The following is an 18,598-nucleotide window of genomic DNA, read 5'->3' on the forward strand; positions in this document are numbered from 1 at the left end:
TACGCAGCTTTGGGGACAGATTTCCGTAAAATTGTTAAGTACCGGAAGCAGGATTCGTGCATTTAAAATGGCAGATTTGATGTATGGTTTTGGAGTATGGAAGGCATGGTTTGGAGATAACACGTGGTTCGTTTGTTCATTTTATTTTGAACCTAACTCTTGACTTAAGTTTATCGAAAGTGACTTGAAATTATTTATGATTTTATCTAGTATCAAAATTTACCTTTTAGTGAAACACACTATAATTCTTTTTTGTTTTACGACGTCAACTTGAAGCGAACTGGTGATAAGAAATCTTTTAGTAGGCACTTAAAGTGCGACATAAAAGAACAATATATATTAAATAAAACGAAACTAAAAAATTTCCTTACTAAATTGTTGTCATGTTTAAGCAATTTACGTCACAAATATGACCGTTACAAGACAGTTATGTAGAAAATGGCGCCCTCGATTAATTACTACTATTTTATATCGTACTATATTTATATTCACCAAAGTTTCTATAATAATGATTAGTCACCATCAACCCATAAAATCACTCATAATCAAAGTTGAAATATCCTTCCCTGTGACGTTACGGGTTTTAAACTTAGTTCCGCGTCTAACTAAGAACTCATAAACACTCAGAATGGCCGCTTTATCACCGCTGCAGATGCGACCTTGCCAGGTCCAGAGACGAGTTCATGGTAAAGACTGTTAATCGACATGCAATGTTACTTCCATCATTGTTGTAAAATGCTGCTTAAAATCGCATTTAAAAGGTTTAATAAAAAATAGGAAAACGTGGACAGTTAGCTGGAACTACTGTCTTATTAAGAATGTGCCATAATGCGATTATCAAACCTGCACCAAATTAATGCAAACGGCCAAAGTTGTCCTCTAGGGCTAATTGTACCCAACTTTACGCAACGAATAAAATACACCTTACTCTTACATTCCACTCTCAATTATCTTATTGTCTCTGTCACCAAGAAACCAGCGGTAGGTAACCTTTTACCCTCATGTTTCGCGGCAGAGATCGTAATGTCGCTCCGGAATTTGGCTACAAGATATACCGTTGTATAATGCATGGCCTTTTAAATTTATGGCCAGTGCGGACCTGAACCTTCATATGCGAAGTTGCCGCCGTATTCGGAAACTCCCACGCAGTTTATTTTCGTTAATCTTCCACTACTTTCTTTATGTAGAAAAATATGCTAGGTCAATCGAGGCAGGTCATGTGGGGTAAGAGCAATATATAGAGTTCTCTATCCCTCCCATCGTACAATAACAATACCTTGCCATCGTATATTCTTGGAAGCGTTTGTATTTGTCATGCTACTTCAGTCAGTACTTGTTGTATGTATGTGTATGTATGTATGTATCACCTAACCCTTTGCCTATGTACTTATGATTGTTTTAATGTAATAAATTCCTATTATCTGTACTTGTTGTACTGAGACTGACTAAAGTAGAAGAACACGTTCGTGCATTTCCATGAAAATACAAATCAGAAATCAGAAATATGGCACCTTTGCCATTGTATTTTACTGGAAATATATCCTTATATACTATTCTGACTTTATTTTGGTTGAGAAAAGAGAGACATTACCAGTACCTATGAGGATTCCCTACAAGTCTAAGTGTTCCTTATGCTGGGGCATGTTGGGTGTTTCTCTTACCCCACCTAACCTCATATTTTTTTAAGTCCAGAATACGCTCCAATATTAATATTGCATGACGTTTCGCGTCTCGCATCGAGCGGTTACGGCCAACTTGGCACGTTTTCGATTCTATTTAAAGTCGATGAATTAGTAATGAATGCCTTTAGCGGTGCTCGCTATCTTTTCCCTTCAATAATGTAAGGTTGGATTCAAAAATGTTTACCGTCGTAATAGTGTTCGGGGTTTGTTTTAGGCATGTTCAGCATTTTAAAACTACGAAGGTTGGGACTAAAATAGAGAGACTTTTGTTACATTAATAGTTACGATTTCAAAACAGTTTGAATTAAACTTAAATTAGATGATAAATAATTGTAATTTAGAAGCCACAATTCAGAAACGACTAGCAAGAGCTTAGGCATAAAATCGACGAGTATTTCTATGGAAAAATGTGTATAAACTGCTATAAACGTAGAAAAAGTTTAAGATAGTCTTAAGATAATACCCATATAGTCGCGATATTTTTCTTTCACCGAGTATAAAAACGGAATTCCGTTTAAAATATCCACCGTAAACTTATTTCGGCTTCAAACTTATAACCTCAACTTTTCTGAATTTAATCAAAAGAAAATATAATTATAATCATTAGTATTAAGTACTGACCTATTTTTCTTTTGATTAAAGAACTTTTCAGAGGCTTACGAATCTGCAAATTCATGACACTGATTGGATGCGACAGAATTAAATCTTAATTGATGATTTTCAGAAACCGCAAATAGAACCGATACTTTACAAAATTGTTTTATTTGCATAGTTTAATTAAAAATACTTCGTTTGCGTACAGATTCCATACATTAACCCCGAGCTCTTTGTAAACTCAATTATCTACGAGAGTTTTTGCATACCCTGGGATTATTTGCGTTTATTTCGGTTTTGCAATTTTATATAAACTATGGCGCATAATTACATTTCATTTGTATCAATAAGTAGACCACATCTACTTAACTATACTTAAGAGTGAGATGCACTGCGAAATATCACATAATATATTTTTTTTTTAATTAAATTAAGATCAATTTGAAAAGTTTGATAAAAATTTTGTCTGTTCAGAACTTTCCAGTGACTTTTGCTTAAACGTAAGTCTATAAGTAAGGAAAATTGTCATAAAGTTAGACCGTAAAAAGTCTGCAGCGATTTTGATAGCCCACGCAGTGCAAGTGTAATTTTAAGCGTCAAACTTCTATGAAATTATGACGTATAAATAACACTTACACTGCGTGGCTATCAAATCCACTGCAGATTCTTATTGGTGCGACTATAATCAAACAAATATGTAAAAAAATCATGGGTTTTTCACTCAAGTATTTGACTTTGACCCAGCGGACTTTCGATGTCAGAAACATTATTAATAAGAGCATTTTATCACTGTACTAACATTAAAATACGGTTGATCTTTATTTAATGCAAGGCGAAATATAGCAATTATACGGGCTATAACAATATTTAACAAAAAAGTTCAATGCATATTTTGCCGCAACCGTAAAAAATGTTTCCCAATTGTCGCGAAAACGAAATCCACGCAAACATAAAATCGAATTGGAAAACGATAATCAAACGAGTGATTAATCCGGGTAGGCACGGATATGACTCGTATTCATCCAGTGGGCACAAAAGGTGTACCGTGAATAGCGAGCATTACTAACGCTCGTATGAAATGCAGTTTGGGCTCACAGATGAGTTCTTTGCAGAAGTTCATTATAAAATTTTGACAAATAATACTAAATATCTGGGAGACCGAGCTTTACTCGGAAAACATATAAAAACTTAAAAATGCGCGTTTTCTCAGAGATAAGACCTAGCTAGATCGATTTTTCGGCCCCGAAAACCCCCATCAGGAGATTATTCTATATACTTGTTTACTTCCTATATCATAAAATGGTAAGCAAATAACGTAGAATGCTTATTACAATATTATTTTTCTGTATAGGTAGGGGAGACCGAGATGAGTTGTGACAGAGGAGAGTTGTGACATTGTCGATTTTTTGGAATCTAATAACTGTTAGTGAGCTCGCAACAGTGTGCGTTTGTTAGCTCGCAACTTAAACCAAGAAACGCGCGCTATTGCGGCCTAGTTTTTAGTTAATAGATTCCAAAAAATCGACAATGTCACAACTCTCCTCTGTCACAAGTCACCTCGGTCCCCCTACCCACTGTTTGCAATATTTTTTGCTAGTAAATTTGACATAAAGCAGCAAGTTTCACGCCAACCTAAACACTTCCTCTTCTGTTCCCGCGTGTGGATATTTGTCGCGGGTTATTGCCTTGTTTTCGCACTAGTGCCATAAATAGCCGCGTTAAACAGCCTAAACAATAACATTCGCTATTTATGTCCATACAAATTATGCAAGCGCGCAGTGGGCCGCGTGGGGGGCTACTATCACATGCCTACGAGGGCTACAAGTAAGTAGTAACAGTGTAACCAGGCCGCGTAGCCAAGACGCCAATCGCTTACGCTTCGTAGCGATCGAAACGCAACTGTCACTGTCACACCAATAAGGAAGAGTGATAGAGAGACATAATGCTTTTCGTTGTCGAAGCGATAGCGATTGTAACCTTGGCTAGACCGGCAGGACCGATAGAAAGTTTAAAAAAGTGTAGAATAAATTAAATTAAATTAAATTAAAATTTCTTTATTAAAGACAACTTATGGTCCATACATTTGTCCAATAAATAGATTACGATACAAATGCGAAAAGTAGGAAATTCGCAACCAGTGACGATAAATTATCATATATTTACAGTTCGTATGGCCCTTTAAATTTTGCTGCGTAAGAGTTGCCTTTTAAGGCTAATGTAAAAACAAATATTAGCCGTACCACGAGTTGGCATTTCAAATTTACGTTAGTGAGTGCATGAATTCGATTGCATTCCCGCTCTGTACATACATCAGTGCGAGCGAGATGACTGCGATCGCATTCGACTTCGAGTTGATAAACTCATGGTACGGTAATATTACACCTAACGGGAAAAAAGTTGGAGAGAGCTTTCATTTCATTACACTTTTTAAAATATTCTTTATACTTTAACACCGCGTATTGTTATACAGTATTTTTTTATTCGACTCAGTTAATTGTAGTATTGCATTTTTAATTTGTAATGAAATGTACGCGGACCATACCTATTCTCGACCCTTTACCAGGCTGAAATTTCGAAGATGACAATGGAATGTCGGTCTTACTCATCGAAAATAGAACACATGTTTGAACGGCCGTAGGTATGTACTACTTACTTACTATTTTGGTGCGATAACCTAAAATTTGCCTTGGCCTCAAACACGAGAGCACGGCATTTTACTCGGTCCTGCGCGAATTCACGCCAGTTTTCACTGACGCCCAAACTCCCGGAGATCTGCCTCCACTCGATCCGCCCACATAACAAATACGAACGTTTCCGCGAAAATACACAGTAAAACATTTACACTATGCTCTACATCTGTAGTTAATACCTTTATTTTTTTGTATGAAGAGCGGCCTATCCTGAAATGAAATGTAGACCTATTCTTAATATAACTAGGTACTACTAGGTAGTTCAGTTGGTTGTGCCTTGGTCGGAGTTGTCGCTGATTTCAGAACTTGAACTGCGGATGTCTTTCTTTGTCTGCAAAAAATACCATTCAGAATGTAAATTAATATGAAAATCTCTAATTTCATAATAAGTGCAAAATTAGGTACGTCTTGTCTATCAATAAGAATATATTACATCAAAAATTACATTTAAAAATATTCAATTGGCCAGAACTTGGGCGATCTCGCTCCATCGTAGGCCACGTCTACGCCTCGGCTAGTCTGTGGCCATGAGTAAGCCCATTCATAATAATAAAAAAAAAAATTAAATCTGATCCCTCAGTATTTTCTTTAACTAAAAGAGGTACAGAGTAAACTGCAATAATATGTTACTCTTCGAAGGCCGCAAAAATATGTGACACGCTCTTATATGTAGCTCCATAAATAACATCGTGTCAGATATTTTTGCGGCCTTCGTTGATTAACATAATTATTGCAGGAGACTGTACAATAGAGATAAATGCTTGAGAAAGAAATATAAAAACCATAACTCACCTCTCCATGCACGGCTGCCTTGTATGCGACTTGTAGGATTAACCACGTCCAATACACGTTCAAAGCCATAAGTACGCAGAGCAGGAATAGGAAAACGTACACCATGGGGAACCTGCGTACGTATAACGCTGCGCGGTTTGGTATGCTGGAAAACATTAATGTTATTATTTTGCTAGTTACTTTTATGCATGTATTTGATTCTAATAATATCGTCACATTTTATTCAAACTAACTTTAGTCATGGGAATCACGATCACGTGATTCATATCTATGAATCATAAGAAATCGCAAGCTCATCACAGTGTAAAACCTAGTAGGTAAATATCCCGTAACAAATTCTTTATGATGTCAGCTTCAGCGAGGTAATAGCTGCATTTGATTTTTCTCGCAGTCGAAATGTTTCTGTTTAGTGTATAACTTTAAGTAAGATTCGGAAACCATAAATATAACGTCACCAAGATGTGTTTCACCAGAATCCTAACCTTGAGCATCAGATTTTTTTGTATCATTAATTGGTAAATACTCTAAGGCCCACTTGCACCATCCCACTAACCCGGGGTTAAGCGGGTAAACCGTTAACCTAGTGTCAAATTGTACTGGTAACCATGGCAACTCCAGGTTTAACCGGTTAAACCCGGGTTAGTGGAATGGTGCAAGTGGGCCTAAAGAAATCAAAATTGCTTACCTCCATAAAATGTAGGGATAGAACGTAAGCCTAGTCGCGACCCAGAGCAAGCCAAAGACGACAAACATGCAGATACTCGTTCTCTCGTAGTTGGCATACCTCACCGTCTTTGTCGCCTGCAAAAAGATGGCCACCATTGAATAATTACACAACAACAAGTAGACAAGTAGAAGTAGTAGTAGTAGAGTGACTAAAAACAAGTGAGTCTAAACCGTAAAATTATTCAATGTCTCACAACAGTTTAAATTCACCCGCTATCACCACTGCACTGACGGATGTCATATAGAAATAATTACTTATTAGAGTACTGCTTAGAATAATGTGTCCATCATCATCTGCTAGCCGTTCTCGGCCACAGCGACTACTTTATACCGCTGAGTGTCGCTGGTGCGCTTACAGGTGACTGACGTAGCAATTCTTTGCAGCAAATGTTCCAGTTGTGGGTGTGAATTTGACTCCATATATCAATTTCCTTACTTAATACCTATTAAATTGTGTGATGGTAAAATGTATTCTTAATATTTTAAAATTGCAAAAATCTTTATACTTATTCCTTTATAAATGTTTAAAAATAAAGCTACAATTCTTTTAAAAGAAGTTTTTGCAAAGCTCGCTTATTACCAAGTAACTATCTCGAATATAATTTTTGAGTTATCACCAACTAGTACGATGTGCGTTACCCACCAGCTCAAGAAAAGCAGTAACAGTGATGTTGCGTGATGTAACATCATCTTTCGGTGATCATTGGGTCGATCGTCAAAGTGTATTATTTAATAAAGTTTGTTCAAGACCAGTTAGAACCTTTGATGAGGCTCTGTATTTTTTATTGATAAGAAGAAAGCCTTCATACCTCGAGTAACAATTCCGAGCAATCACCAATAAGTAACACTAAGGATCCCGTCCTGTGTGCGTTACACACCCAGCTCAAGTACAGCAGTAAGAGTGACGTCACGTGGTGCACGGTCATCTGGCGGTGATCCTTCCGTCGGACGTCGAACTGTAGTGTGAACGCTTGGGACCAGTTGAACGCGAATGCAGTCATGTAGTACCACCACAGGTCGTTGGATATGCCCTGGAAGCGAATATTATTAGGTGATAACAATAATGCTGGAATGAATTAATAATTCAAACGTCCGCGTTTAGGGTTAAAGTTAATCAGGATTCTTAGCATATGTCACTGAAACGTGCTTATCTTGTTACAAAACCCATGTTGCAGTTTATTGAAAATGAAGGCTCGCAAAACTGTGTACGTACCCTAAACTCGCCCTAAACTTTGCCGTAACTGGTATTAACATTCATAAATCTTTTATTAAATTATATTATTATAAATCGGGCGGGGTGTCACGGGCGTTTAATAATTCTCCTACTTATTTATTTTTATTTACGCAACTCTGGGCCCGATTCGGATTTTGAAATAGACATCTATTAGATGTCTTTTAGACATCACCAAGATACGATAACGATATGAAGATCTAACCTGTCAAATTTGACATTTGCGCGATTCTGGAGATACTCTTCAACGATTTCCACAGGATATGACTTAGAGATCCAATTAACATGTAATAGATAACTTACTCTATCTAACGTAAAAGTGACATGACAATGGTTGCCCGAATTGCGCTGCAAAAGAGAGCTAGTTGATATCTAATCTATAACGTATCTAGAATGGATCTAGTACGTGCCGTCTCTTGTGAATATCTTGAAGTTCCAATACGGCAGTCTATTGATTGTGAATAGGTATAGGTGAATAGGTAGGAATGCCTACTTACTATTCGCAAAAAAATTAAGCGGACACCGCAGTTGTGTAGGTATTATGATACTACTTAATTAAACATTACATTACAAGTTTACTAGGTAATAAAATAAAATCTAAAATTCAACATGTCAGCCTTGACTTACAAGTCTTGATACTAGCAAAACAAACAACTATTTTTAGAACATTTGCGTCACATAAGTCGATAAACTCAAAATTTTCCGGAATAGAAGGTGAACGAGGTCATTTGGATACTATTTTAAGGTCATTTGGAGTAAGGTATATTTAAATTCACATAATAAAACAATTAGATTAGGACAGGGCAATGACATCTCAAGTCTGAGTCATCTAGGATTACTATTTGGCAAGTATTTTAATGAGCGTAAACCTACGCTACGCCCACGTATATTACCCTAAAAAAACATCCTCGTTGACACTAGGTATGTTTTGAGTTTTTTTTAATGTGTTTCTTTGTGGAATCCTGCAACATTTGTAAGTCTCAAATATTAAAATCACCTTTAATGGTTTATATTAGGCTCAAATTTATATATTTAGATAAATAAGTACATATATACCTATGCTACTAAACATACCCACCCACATACTATTTAACCCCCTCTTACTCTAACAAACAGAAATGTCATAAATATAGGATAGAAATTATGATTAGATTAGATTAGTCAAATGATTATTATGAATAACGCCACAAGTTATATTAAAAAAGTACAGGATGGTTCAGTATAATCAAAAAAATCTAACCTGATGTGGATACCCGATGAAACAGTAGTCAATATCCCACAGCCACTCCTTATCCCACAAGACGTACAATCCGAACATGAGACTATACAGAAGGTAGGTACTCCGCCAGGCGCTCTCACAGAACTTGACCAGCACTGACGGCTTGTCCTGGAGACGGCGGTGGCGCCACCAGCGCTGGATCTGCCGCTCGGACATGTCCAGCTGTTTTGATAATGCGGATATCTGAAATAGTACACACAATAAATAAATATTATGGGTTATGGGTTTGGTTTAACCAGGCTTGTGTCGTGGAAAATTACGACAATACATACATACCTATAATAGATAGATATATGTGTCGTTCCACGGCAAACGGTACCTTATGGCGGCTGGCGCTTACGCTGCATAGCGCAACAATAATATTGGAGCGGTGTTAATGATAGCGTACGATTGGTGGTTCTAGATAATAAAGGAACAAATACTTAAATACACAAAAAAGTGGATAAGTAAAGAGTTCTTTGTTAATGTAATAAATAATGCTTAATAGCTTCAATTCATTAACTTGACCAAAATTCGGCCAAACGCAGCTCAGCAGCCGTTTGCAGCTAATTTATTACCTTTTTCGAATCGGGATCGGCCGTGTAAGCGGCTTCCAGCTTGTAGTTTGGGAATGCCTTCTTATTTCTAGTGTATTTAATGCCTATTGACTTGCCAAATGGTACAAATACATAACTGAAACAAGATAGACACAAGTATATAACTGTAAAATAAACATTTGAAAAGGACGGAACTTGGATGCATTATTTCCAGATTGGTTTGGTAAGGTCGAGCGGAGGAAGCATGGGGAAGCCTATACCCAACAGTGGGACGCTAAATTAGATTATAAAAATTCCAACCATCCAGCCGCTCAGACACCAAAACTTGCATTTTTGATTTGTCGAAATATAGTATCAAATTAGAATGGAACGCGAGGCCTTTTTTAGGCCGCTGGGTAAGTGAAAAAAGGTACTCACTTATGTAACACGAAACGCAGCGCCATAAGCATGAATGCCATTGGAATTGTTAGCAATACATCCCAATGGTCAGTGTATGTAACTTTCTTGTTCGGCCCTGGGGCCACATCTGTCCATGAAGTGTTCGGCGGCAACCACACATCCTCGTCCCAAAACACGTCCAAAACCGAGCGAAGCATCTTGGATTTTAAAATAAATAAAACCTTTTTAATTTGGTGAAGATTATAGGTACGCAGGGCAAGTGATGGAGTCAATGTACGTCATAGACTGGGTAAAAAATTGTAAACAAGGTTAATCACGGATAAACACTGACTACCTGGGTCCCTGACCAATTTAGGTCCAGCTCCGGTCACCTTCAGTAAGTATCGGCAGGAGAGTTATTAACGGACATAGCTACAGAGACTAATAATCGCAAAAAGAGTATTGAATGGATAAATTATTGAATGCAAAAAAATATCTCAGCGCCATCATAAAAATAGAACAACGAATAAGCACAAGGGCCATGACGTACCTGAGTGTTCGTTATGTTTTTATATATTTATTTATTACAAATGCATCCTATTTGCTGGCGGCAAACAACACAGTCAAGGACGCGAAGTGTAAATTCTATTAGAGAAGCGGAATTTTTGCAAAAGCAAATTTGAAACAAAACAATTTATCGGCGCGTAGTCACGTCATATTGAAAACCTCCCAATGGTAAGGTACCTACTACTGGCGGCGTAGCACGGTCGCGTTTTTATCGCTTGTCACCATGCCTGTCACGTTCTAACAAGTACGTAAGTGCGAAAGGGACGCGTATAGTGATAGGCGATAAAAATGGAACCGTGCTGCGCCCGCTGGTAACTATGGTATCACTTCAATAAATTATAAAGTAGGCAGTTGTAGAATGGCCAATTGGCCACATCCTGTCTCTTTCATTAGTTCAGTCCCATGTCATCATAATATTCCATTGTCATCCGATTTACAAAATGTCAGCACTAAGCACAAATCCAAGAATAAGTTGTGGAAGTACCTAAGTGTACTTCCACAACTTATTCTTAAGATTTTTAAGTGGTTTACTATAAATATGTATGTACGTAAACACTTTATTGTACATAAGACAGGTTAAGATAAAATTAAACTGAAAGTATACAATGTGCAAAGGCGAACTTATCCCTATAATGGAAATATTTCCGCAGGTCACTCCTAATTAAGAAAAACAGTGGAGTGCTCCCTTAAGAGACCCGACAATATTTTCACACTGTTATTCTTCATTACGTAATTAAATAACCAAGAAAAAAATCGCTTTAATAAACTCCGCTGATATTGCACCACGTCTTATGCCGTTGGTTCTGAAAACTAGCACCCTATTGTCTATGTATTAAGGTTGAAAGTTCAATGGTTTGGTGGTATAAGACGCGTTTTATAAAATGCGTTAAGCTTGTAAGGCCTAAAGCTTTTAGCCGCCAACTAGACTGTTTTCATTAATAAAGGAAGATTATTCAGACGTAGCGAGCAAGTCGCCATTTAAGTAGGTAAGTACCTTGACCTCTGATTGGGCACAGTTAGAACGTATTAATGGGTAAAAATGTTTTAGGAATGATCAAAGACTCGTTTAAAACAGTGTTGGTAGGAACTAGATTATTTTGTCGTAACGTCGTCTTATAGAAAAATTTCATTTTTTTAATGAGATAAGTGTACAATATACATTAGCTTCGATTTAAAATAATAGGCAATTATTAATTTTCAACGGGTTTTTCAGTTTTATAAGAATAGGAAGTTAGCCAGTTTTCATGTTTTTTTACTTCCAATATTTATTTTTTGCAGATGCAGTGCATAATTTCTTTTCCATTGTATTTTTTCGGAAATGGTCGTATATTTCTAGTCATGCTACTTCAGTCAACCTGTACTTTTTGTACTAAGGCTGACTGAAATAGCAAGACACGTTCGTCGTTTCCGTGAAATGGAAAATGGAAAATACACTATACATCTGTAAGAACAGTTTACAGTCAATTTTGAATTAGTATTAAGTAACGCAGAAGAATAATAAACCAATATCCAATATGATTGATCTAAAGTTATGGTTTCCTTTAATTTTAAATTTCCCATCAACTGCTTTTATATTACACGTAGCTGTACTGATGTAAACATACCGGTCAAAATCATAACCCTCCTTTTGCGTTGCCGTAGTCGGGTAAAAATTAAGTTGATTTTTGGGTAAGGACTTACGTAAAACGTAAATATTGTTATACTTCCGGGTTTCCGGGTGTTAAAATAAGGATGGAATAGACGCGGAGTAAATCCCTGTGGGTCTCTTAAAACGTGATACCGGGTTGAACCAAGGGACCATTCGTTTCAGGTAGAAAAATACCTACGATATTTGTGTTTTCCAGTCCAACAGGCCTATTCGGATTTCGAGATAATTTCAAGATCTAGAGATGATTTAGAGATCAACTAGATCTACATTCGATATCGACTAGATGTGACTTGGATATCTAAGTCATAACTTGTCGAAATCGCTCAAGAGGACCTCCAGAATCACGGCAACGTCAAATTTGACATATCTATCTTACAAATTTCTTTAAATTATCCATATCGTAACATGTTGAAGTCTAGTAGAAATCTAATTCATTTTCCGAATCAAGGTGCAAGGTTTGGGTAAATATTCACTTCGACATAATTCTGGAGTCAAACCAAGCTATGGACATCTTGGAAGCTAAATTTGACTTACTTAGGTCAAAATTAGCTTCTAAGATTTCGCTGGCGCAATATTACAGGATGTTTCACTTTTATCAAACTTAATTTGAACATTAATATCATAGTGATATTAAGTCGAATATCAACTACCTATCTTGAAAATGTAACATAGAACGCTGTAATATTGGGACAGAGATTTGACCCACACTAACAAACTAACAGGGCAAGGTGAATAAAAGGTTCGGATGGGCACTGCAGCATACTGGGGAGAGATGGTGATAGGCTAAATAATCCATCTTGCCCCGTGTTCCTCTCTGAATGCATTGATGTTAATGTAGTAAATAGTTATAAGTGTTTTTATGTAAGTACTAATATAGGATGTAAGTTTTTCTGATTAACTAACAAACTTATGGATTGGATGGTCTATAATACTTATATATATTTTTAATTGTTACAACTATGTAGACAATATTATACTATTATACTGTACTGTAAGGTGGGCCGTGTCACTATCAAAATAAACAAGGACAATTTATTTTACACAAGGTAATTATATTTTATATTATAATAAGTAACATTAAAGTCCTAATACTGGGTATGCTAGTAATACAGAGCATATGTACCTATAGCAAAATTGTAGCAAACAATAGTCTCACATACATTGTCGTTATGCTCTTTAAATCTAGGTCCGATATTTGTTTAGATTAATTAAATCAACTACTTTTGGTCGTACCTAACATGGTATCTTGGGACAAAAGTAACGTTTTAAAAAAGGTCCATGACTTTCCGAGTTTTTTCAAAACAGATGGCTAGAACCTTGTACACACTAGTTGATGTGCTGGCAGGTTTCAGACGTGAGTATCGCAGGCCCAGCTCATCTGCTACATCTTCTATGGCCGCTAGCGCTTTGTCGAGTTGCTCGCGAGTGTGCGCTGCAGATATGCAGAACCTGCGATCAAAATACACCCAAATTAAATAGCAATACTTCGAACAAAAAAAAGGTAACGGTCAGCGGTAACGGATGGACAAGCTCTGCGAAAAACGTATCTTATTAAGGACAGACGAGTGAAAAGAGCCATAGGGAGTCGATGGTTACAGTTTCCGTAGGACCACTTTGTTGTTGATCGATGGAAGTTTACTATTGTTACTGATTTATCCTTTTCCCATTCGTGCCTATAACAGGCCTGGTGTGGAGGAGAAGCAGTAAGCTGCACGTATTACGCCGACATCTTGGTTAATTAAGGGCCACTTGCACCATCCCACTAACCCGGGGTCAACCGATTAAACCATTAACCCAGTGTCATAAAGTACTGGTAACCATGGTAACTCCAGGTTTAACCAGTTGACCCCGGGTTAGTTGAATAGTGCAAGTGGCGCTAAGACAACACTGACCTCATCCTCGCTTGGTACAGTGGCGTGGCGGGGAAGCAGACGCCAACGGACGCCACTTCACCCGGCTGTGAGCTGCTTCGCGCACGCCACCATCTTGGTTAATTAAGACAACACTGACCTCATCCTCGCTTGGTAGAGTGGCGTGGCGGGGAAGCAGACGCCAACGGACGCCACTTCGGCCGCCGTGAGCTGCTTCACGCACGCCACTATCTTGGTTAATTAAGACAACACTGACCTCATCCTCGCTTGGTACAGTGGCGTGGCGGGGAAGCAGACGCCAACGGACGCCACTTCGGCCGCCGTGAGCTGCTTCACGCACGCCACCATCTTGGTTCATTAAGACAACAGTGACCTCATCCTCGCTTGGTACAGTGGCGTGGCGGGGAAGCAGACACCGACGGACGCCACGTCGGCCGCCGTAAGCTGCTTCACTCAGGCCACCATCTTGGTTCATTAAGACAACACTGACCTCATCCTCGCTTGGTACAGTGGCGTGGCGAGGAAGCAGACACCAACGGACGCCACTTCGGCCGCCGTGAGCTGCTTCTCGCACGCCACCATCTTGGTTCATTAAGACAACACTGACCTCATCCTCGCTTGGTACAGTGGCGTGGCGGGGAAGCAGACGCCAACGGACGCCACTTCGGCCGCCGTGAGCTGCTTCACGCACGCCACTATCTTGGTTAATTAAGACAACACTGACCTCATCCTCGCTTGGTACAGTGGCGTGGCGGGGAAGCAGACGCCAACGGACGCCACTTCGGCCGCCGTGAGCTGCTTCACGCACGCCACCATCTTGGACAGCGAGTAGACCATCATAGGTACTACTGGAGACTGCGGGTGCCCGTATATCACCACGCCCATCGCACGGAGCCTGCAACAATATTAATTCGGTTGCATAAAAAATAATTAGGTACAACAGTTTGGTAAATAGCCAACCACACATCAATATCTCGTGCAACATTTTTGATTTATTTTCTTCCAAACAAACATAGGAACTTAAATACTACCTTTGACGTATTATGGGACCACATTTGAGGTAACCTTTTCCTTAAAAAATGCTTGATCATACTTACTTACGGCTGTGGCACAACCCAAAGTGTGTAGCGATGCTACATAATTTCCTACACCAAACATATACTTTCTCATACAACGTAACCGGTACAACATTAGTGTCGCATTTTCGACAGAATAACATACACCAGAGTATGACACTTATGTAAAACTGTAATGTACCTTCTCAGCTGTAGGTTGATTAACATATCTTGCCTCCTGGCTAACTGGTTTCGAAGAAACAAGTCCAAAGAGCATGCCACTCGAACGGAACTTTTCACCCAGATTGTGCAGAGGTTGTCGAACCAAACCTGGCTTCACGCATATCAAAATGATCCTCGTGATCCACCCTAACTGCTCAAGTAGGTCACATCCTAATTTAATTTGTATTTTAGAATCATTTATGAAATTATATAAAAACATAAAAAAGACTTTCGTTGGGTAGTCGTAAGTGTGACAGCCCGGTGACAGCTAAGAATATAGGCGTTTTGTTCAGGCATAAGCAAGGATATATTCCAAAGGAAACAAAGTAGAAACGTACGATAAAAATGTAATTATTAGAAATTTTTATTAACCACTTAAAATATTACAAGTATTAATGAGCATTGACATTTTTCGAGAATCATTTGATTTAGAAAAGATTTAAGTTGGTTTGACGTTTAATGTGTTGATGTGAATCGAAACGCAACGTGAACGGTAGGGGAAGATTTTCAGACTGTCACTGACACTTGGAATGGGAATACGTAAGCATGTGGATGGCTCCTAATTAAAGGTTGAGAGGAGTCGACTCGTCTCCTTCCGCCGCCTGGTCCGGCTGGTGGGAGACCGATTTGTAAATTGCGTATATCGCTGTGCGTGAATTGTGCGCGTGATTTACTTAGTGCGTCCCGTGTCGCCGATGGACATGAGCACGGTTGGTGATCGTGTTCCCTGGCGCGCTGTTGCGCGTCCCCGATTTTGCTGAGCGTCATGCTGGCGCTGCTTCTACGCCGTAGGACGCGGCCTTGACTTGCAGGCCGTGTGTCGGATGGCTATGCTGCCGTCCGACGACTCCAAGGTGTCTTCGTGCGGGTCCTTCCCGTGAAAGTCCGAGCGCCGCGGGTTGTTCTCGCCTTAGCGTGTCACAGCTGGGGCTCGATGAACGCCCGCCGCTGATCTACGTCGATCTGTCTGCTACGCTAAGTTCCAGGATGAAAGCTACACCCGGTATCCGTGAGTGCACTAGACTTTCGTTTTAGGTTTTGGCCAAAACTCCGCGTTTCGCCCGTCTCGCGATCGTAGGTTAAGAATTGCCATAGTGTCACCCCACAGCCGCCAACGGCTTATAGAAACAAATTGTATTTTGGGTAGCGCCCGCCCCGAAGCGGAGTGCCTTGTAATTATTTAGGGGGGTATATTAAATTGCATGTCAGATATTTGGTTTTATCTTTTCAATATCCTACCAAGTTCCCATTAACCAGGTTAGAATAACAAGAGGACCCTTGTACTCCAAAAGTCCAATGTTTTACCGCGGATCTTATCCGAGGCACTATTTCCATTAATTATTTAAACATTTAAAACATTATTATTTTTTATACACTACAATGTCACGCTACTTTAAATTATATTTTTTACACACGACAAGTGGATCTGGCCTTTGCCACCAAAGACTTCACTGTGTAACGCCGTTTCTGTCCAGTCGACTGCACTAAATATACTTATCTTATAGCACTTTCCAGCGGTACCTAGGACGGCCTTTCGTTTGATTGAAAATCTGTACATTTTTCTTTTCTCGCTCTCTAAGGAGGACAGACTGACCGTTCGCGAAAGTAGCGCGTGTTGTCCCTCAGCGCGGCCGCTCGCGCTTGGCCGGACGGCGCGCGCAGGTCGTGCAGCGCGCTGAGCACTTGCGCGACAACGGGCGGCGGCATGCTCTGCGCGTACGCGTGCGCATGCCCGTGCGCACGCACTCGGTTTACTAGCGCCGTGGAACCTGGCGAGACATGTGAAAAGTTCACTAGATTTCAACCGGCGGATTTTACGGCGCGATTCGGGAAATGGTTTAGAAATTCATTAGATATGAAATAGTAAAGATATGTGACGTTCCACGGCAAAAAGTACCTTATGGCGGCTGGCGCTTACGTCGCATAGCGCCGCAATAATATTGGAGTGGCGTTAATAATAGCGTAAGCGCCAACCGCCATAAGGTACCTTTCTTCATACCATCTTGGCCGGTTTCAACTGGTACTTTTACCCGTGGGACGTCACATATCTTTACTTTTTATTTTTATTTTTTATTACATAGGTACATGGAAAACCAACGGCTATACACATTTCTAAAAACTATTTCATATCTAGTGAATCTCTAAACCATTTCCCGAATTGCGCCGATAGTAGATTTGAGCAGTGTACCGAGCCAAATTCTGAAATTATAGATTTTATGCGTCCAGATTTATGAACCTAATAAAAAAGAAAATAGCAGATTTTTACTACTTGAATGACTGTAACAAATTACTACGTACCTGCAATATACCCGCCCATGCCGACAAAACTCTTGGTAAAAGTACCCATCAGAACGTCGACATCTCTCGGATTCACGCCGTACATATCCGTCACCCCACGGCCTCGCGGCCCCAGCCCGATGCTGTGGGCCTCATCTATATATATGTGGAGGTCTAACTGCTTCTTCAACGCGATGGCAGCTGGTAGCATTCCAATAGAACCCTCCATGCTGTATACGCCCTCCATCACCTGCCAATGTGGTTTTATAAAAAAGATTTCGTTAAAACAATAGCAGTCCTAAAAAGCGTATAACGTGCTACACACAATCAGGATCATAATCAGAAACATTTTTTTAATGTATGAAAACATAGGGACAACTTACGTGTTAAATTATGTATTATGTTTTCTCTATGTTTTACCCACGAGTGCAAGTAATTATACAAATTACTTATTTTATCACATGTAGCACGCAGATTAACTATAGGATAGCAATTAATACAGGATAAATAATATCACGTTAAAATAAGTGAGAGTAGCGAAATACTAGACGGTGATAAAATTCTAGGTCGTCTTCGCTGTGAACGTTTTTAACGCTATATATTATAATGTCTAAAAACTCACCACGACAATCTTCTCCCAGCGCCCCTCAGCGCGTGCCTGCCTTGCTAGCTGCTCAAGATGCCTCATATCGTTATGTCTGAATACCCGCACGGCAACACGTCCGAGCCGCAAGCCCAGTCGCAGGCTGGCGTGATTCTTCGCGTCGCTCAACACCAGCGTGTCAGGCTCCAGTAGCCCTGGCAGTGTCAGCGAGTTGGCTGAGAATCCGTTGCCTATCACCATTGCTGCCTGAAAATAATGCATCTGTTAGATGAACGAATTGATACGAGCTTTATTGACTTTTTTGACATGGATCACTAATAGTTAACCAGATGTATTTACTATATCTACTCCATTATCCTGGTAAATTATACTAAAATATCATTTGTACATAATAAACTTTACTTTCCCAATCACACACAGGGTGCCAACCCTGGCGAGACGAAAGC

The 18,598-nt window shown here is 39.4% G+C and overlaps 2 protein-coding genes across 2 annotated transcripts in view; both read right to left on the minus strand.

Annotated features, from left to right (window-relative positions):
- Positions 1-5,228: 5,228 nt before the first annotated feature.
- On the minus strand, positions 5,229-10,126 carry LOC134667809 (ceramide synthase 5-like). The gene is made up of 7 exons (XM_063525213.1): positions 9,948-10,126; positions 9,563-9,666; positions 8,956-9,218; positions 7,294-7,515; positions 6,444-6,559; positions 5,759-5,903; positions 5,229-5,297 (listed from the first exon to the last, which is right to left on the minus strand). The coding sequence occupies exons 1-7, from the start codon at positions 10,124-10,126 to the stop codon at positions 5,229-5,231; spliced, it is 1,098 nt and encodes a 365-aa protein (XP_063381283.1).
- A 4,576-nt stretch (positions 10,127-14,702) lies between these two features.
- The window catches only part of LOC134667810 (serine palmitoyltransferase 3-like), a 29,002-nt gene continuing 25,106 nt past the window's right edge, over positions 14,703-18,598 (minus strand). Inside the window, exons 7-10 of the mRNA XM_063525214.1 lie at positions 18,171-18,398; positions 17,570-17,798; positions 16,866-17,040; positions 14,703-14,889 (exon numbers count right to left, since the gene is read on the minus strand). Of these exons, the coding sequence (XP_063381284.1) occupies positions 14,703-14,889; positions 16,866-17,040; positions 17,570-17,798; positions 18,171-18,398 (819 nt within the window). The remainder of the gene's footprint in view (positions 14,890-16,865; positions 17,041-17,569; positions 17,799-18,170; positions 18,399-18,598) is intronic.

The sequence above is a fragment of the Cydia fagiglandana genome, chromosome 9 (assembly GCF_963556715.1).
Source record: "Cydia fagiglandana chromosome 9, ilCydFagi1.1, whole genome shotgun sequence".
In the NCBI taxonomy this organism is placed as follows: Eukaryota; Metazoa; Arthropoda; class Insecta; order Lepidoptera; family Tortricidae; genus Cydia; species Cydia fagiglandana.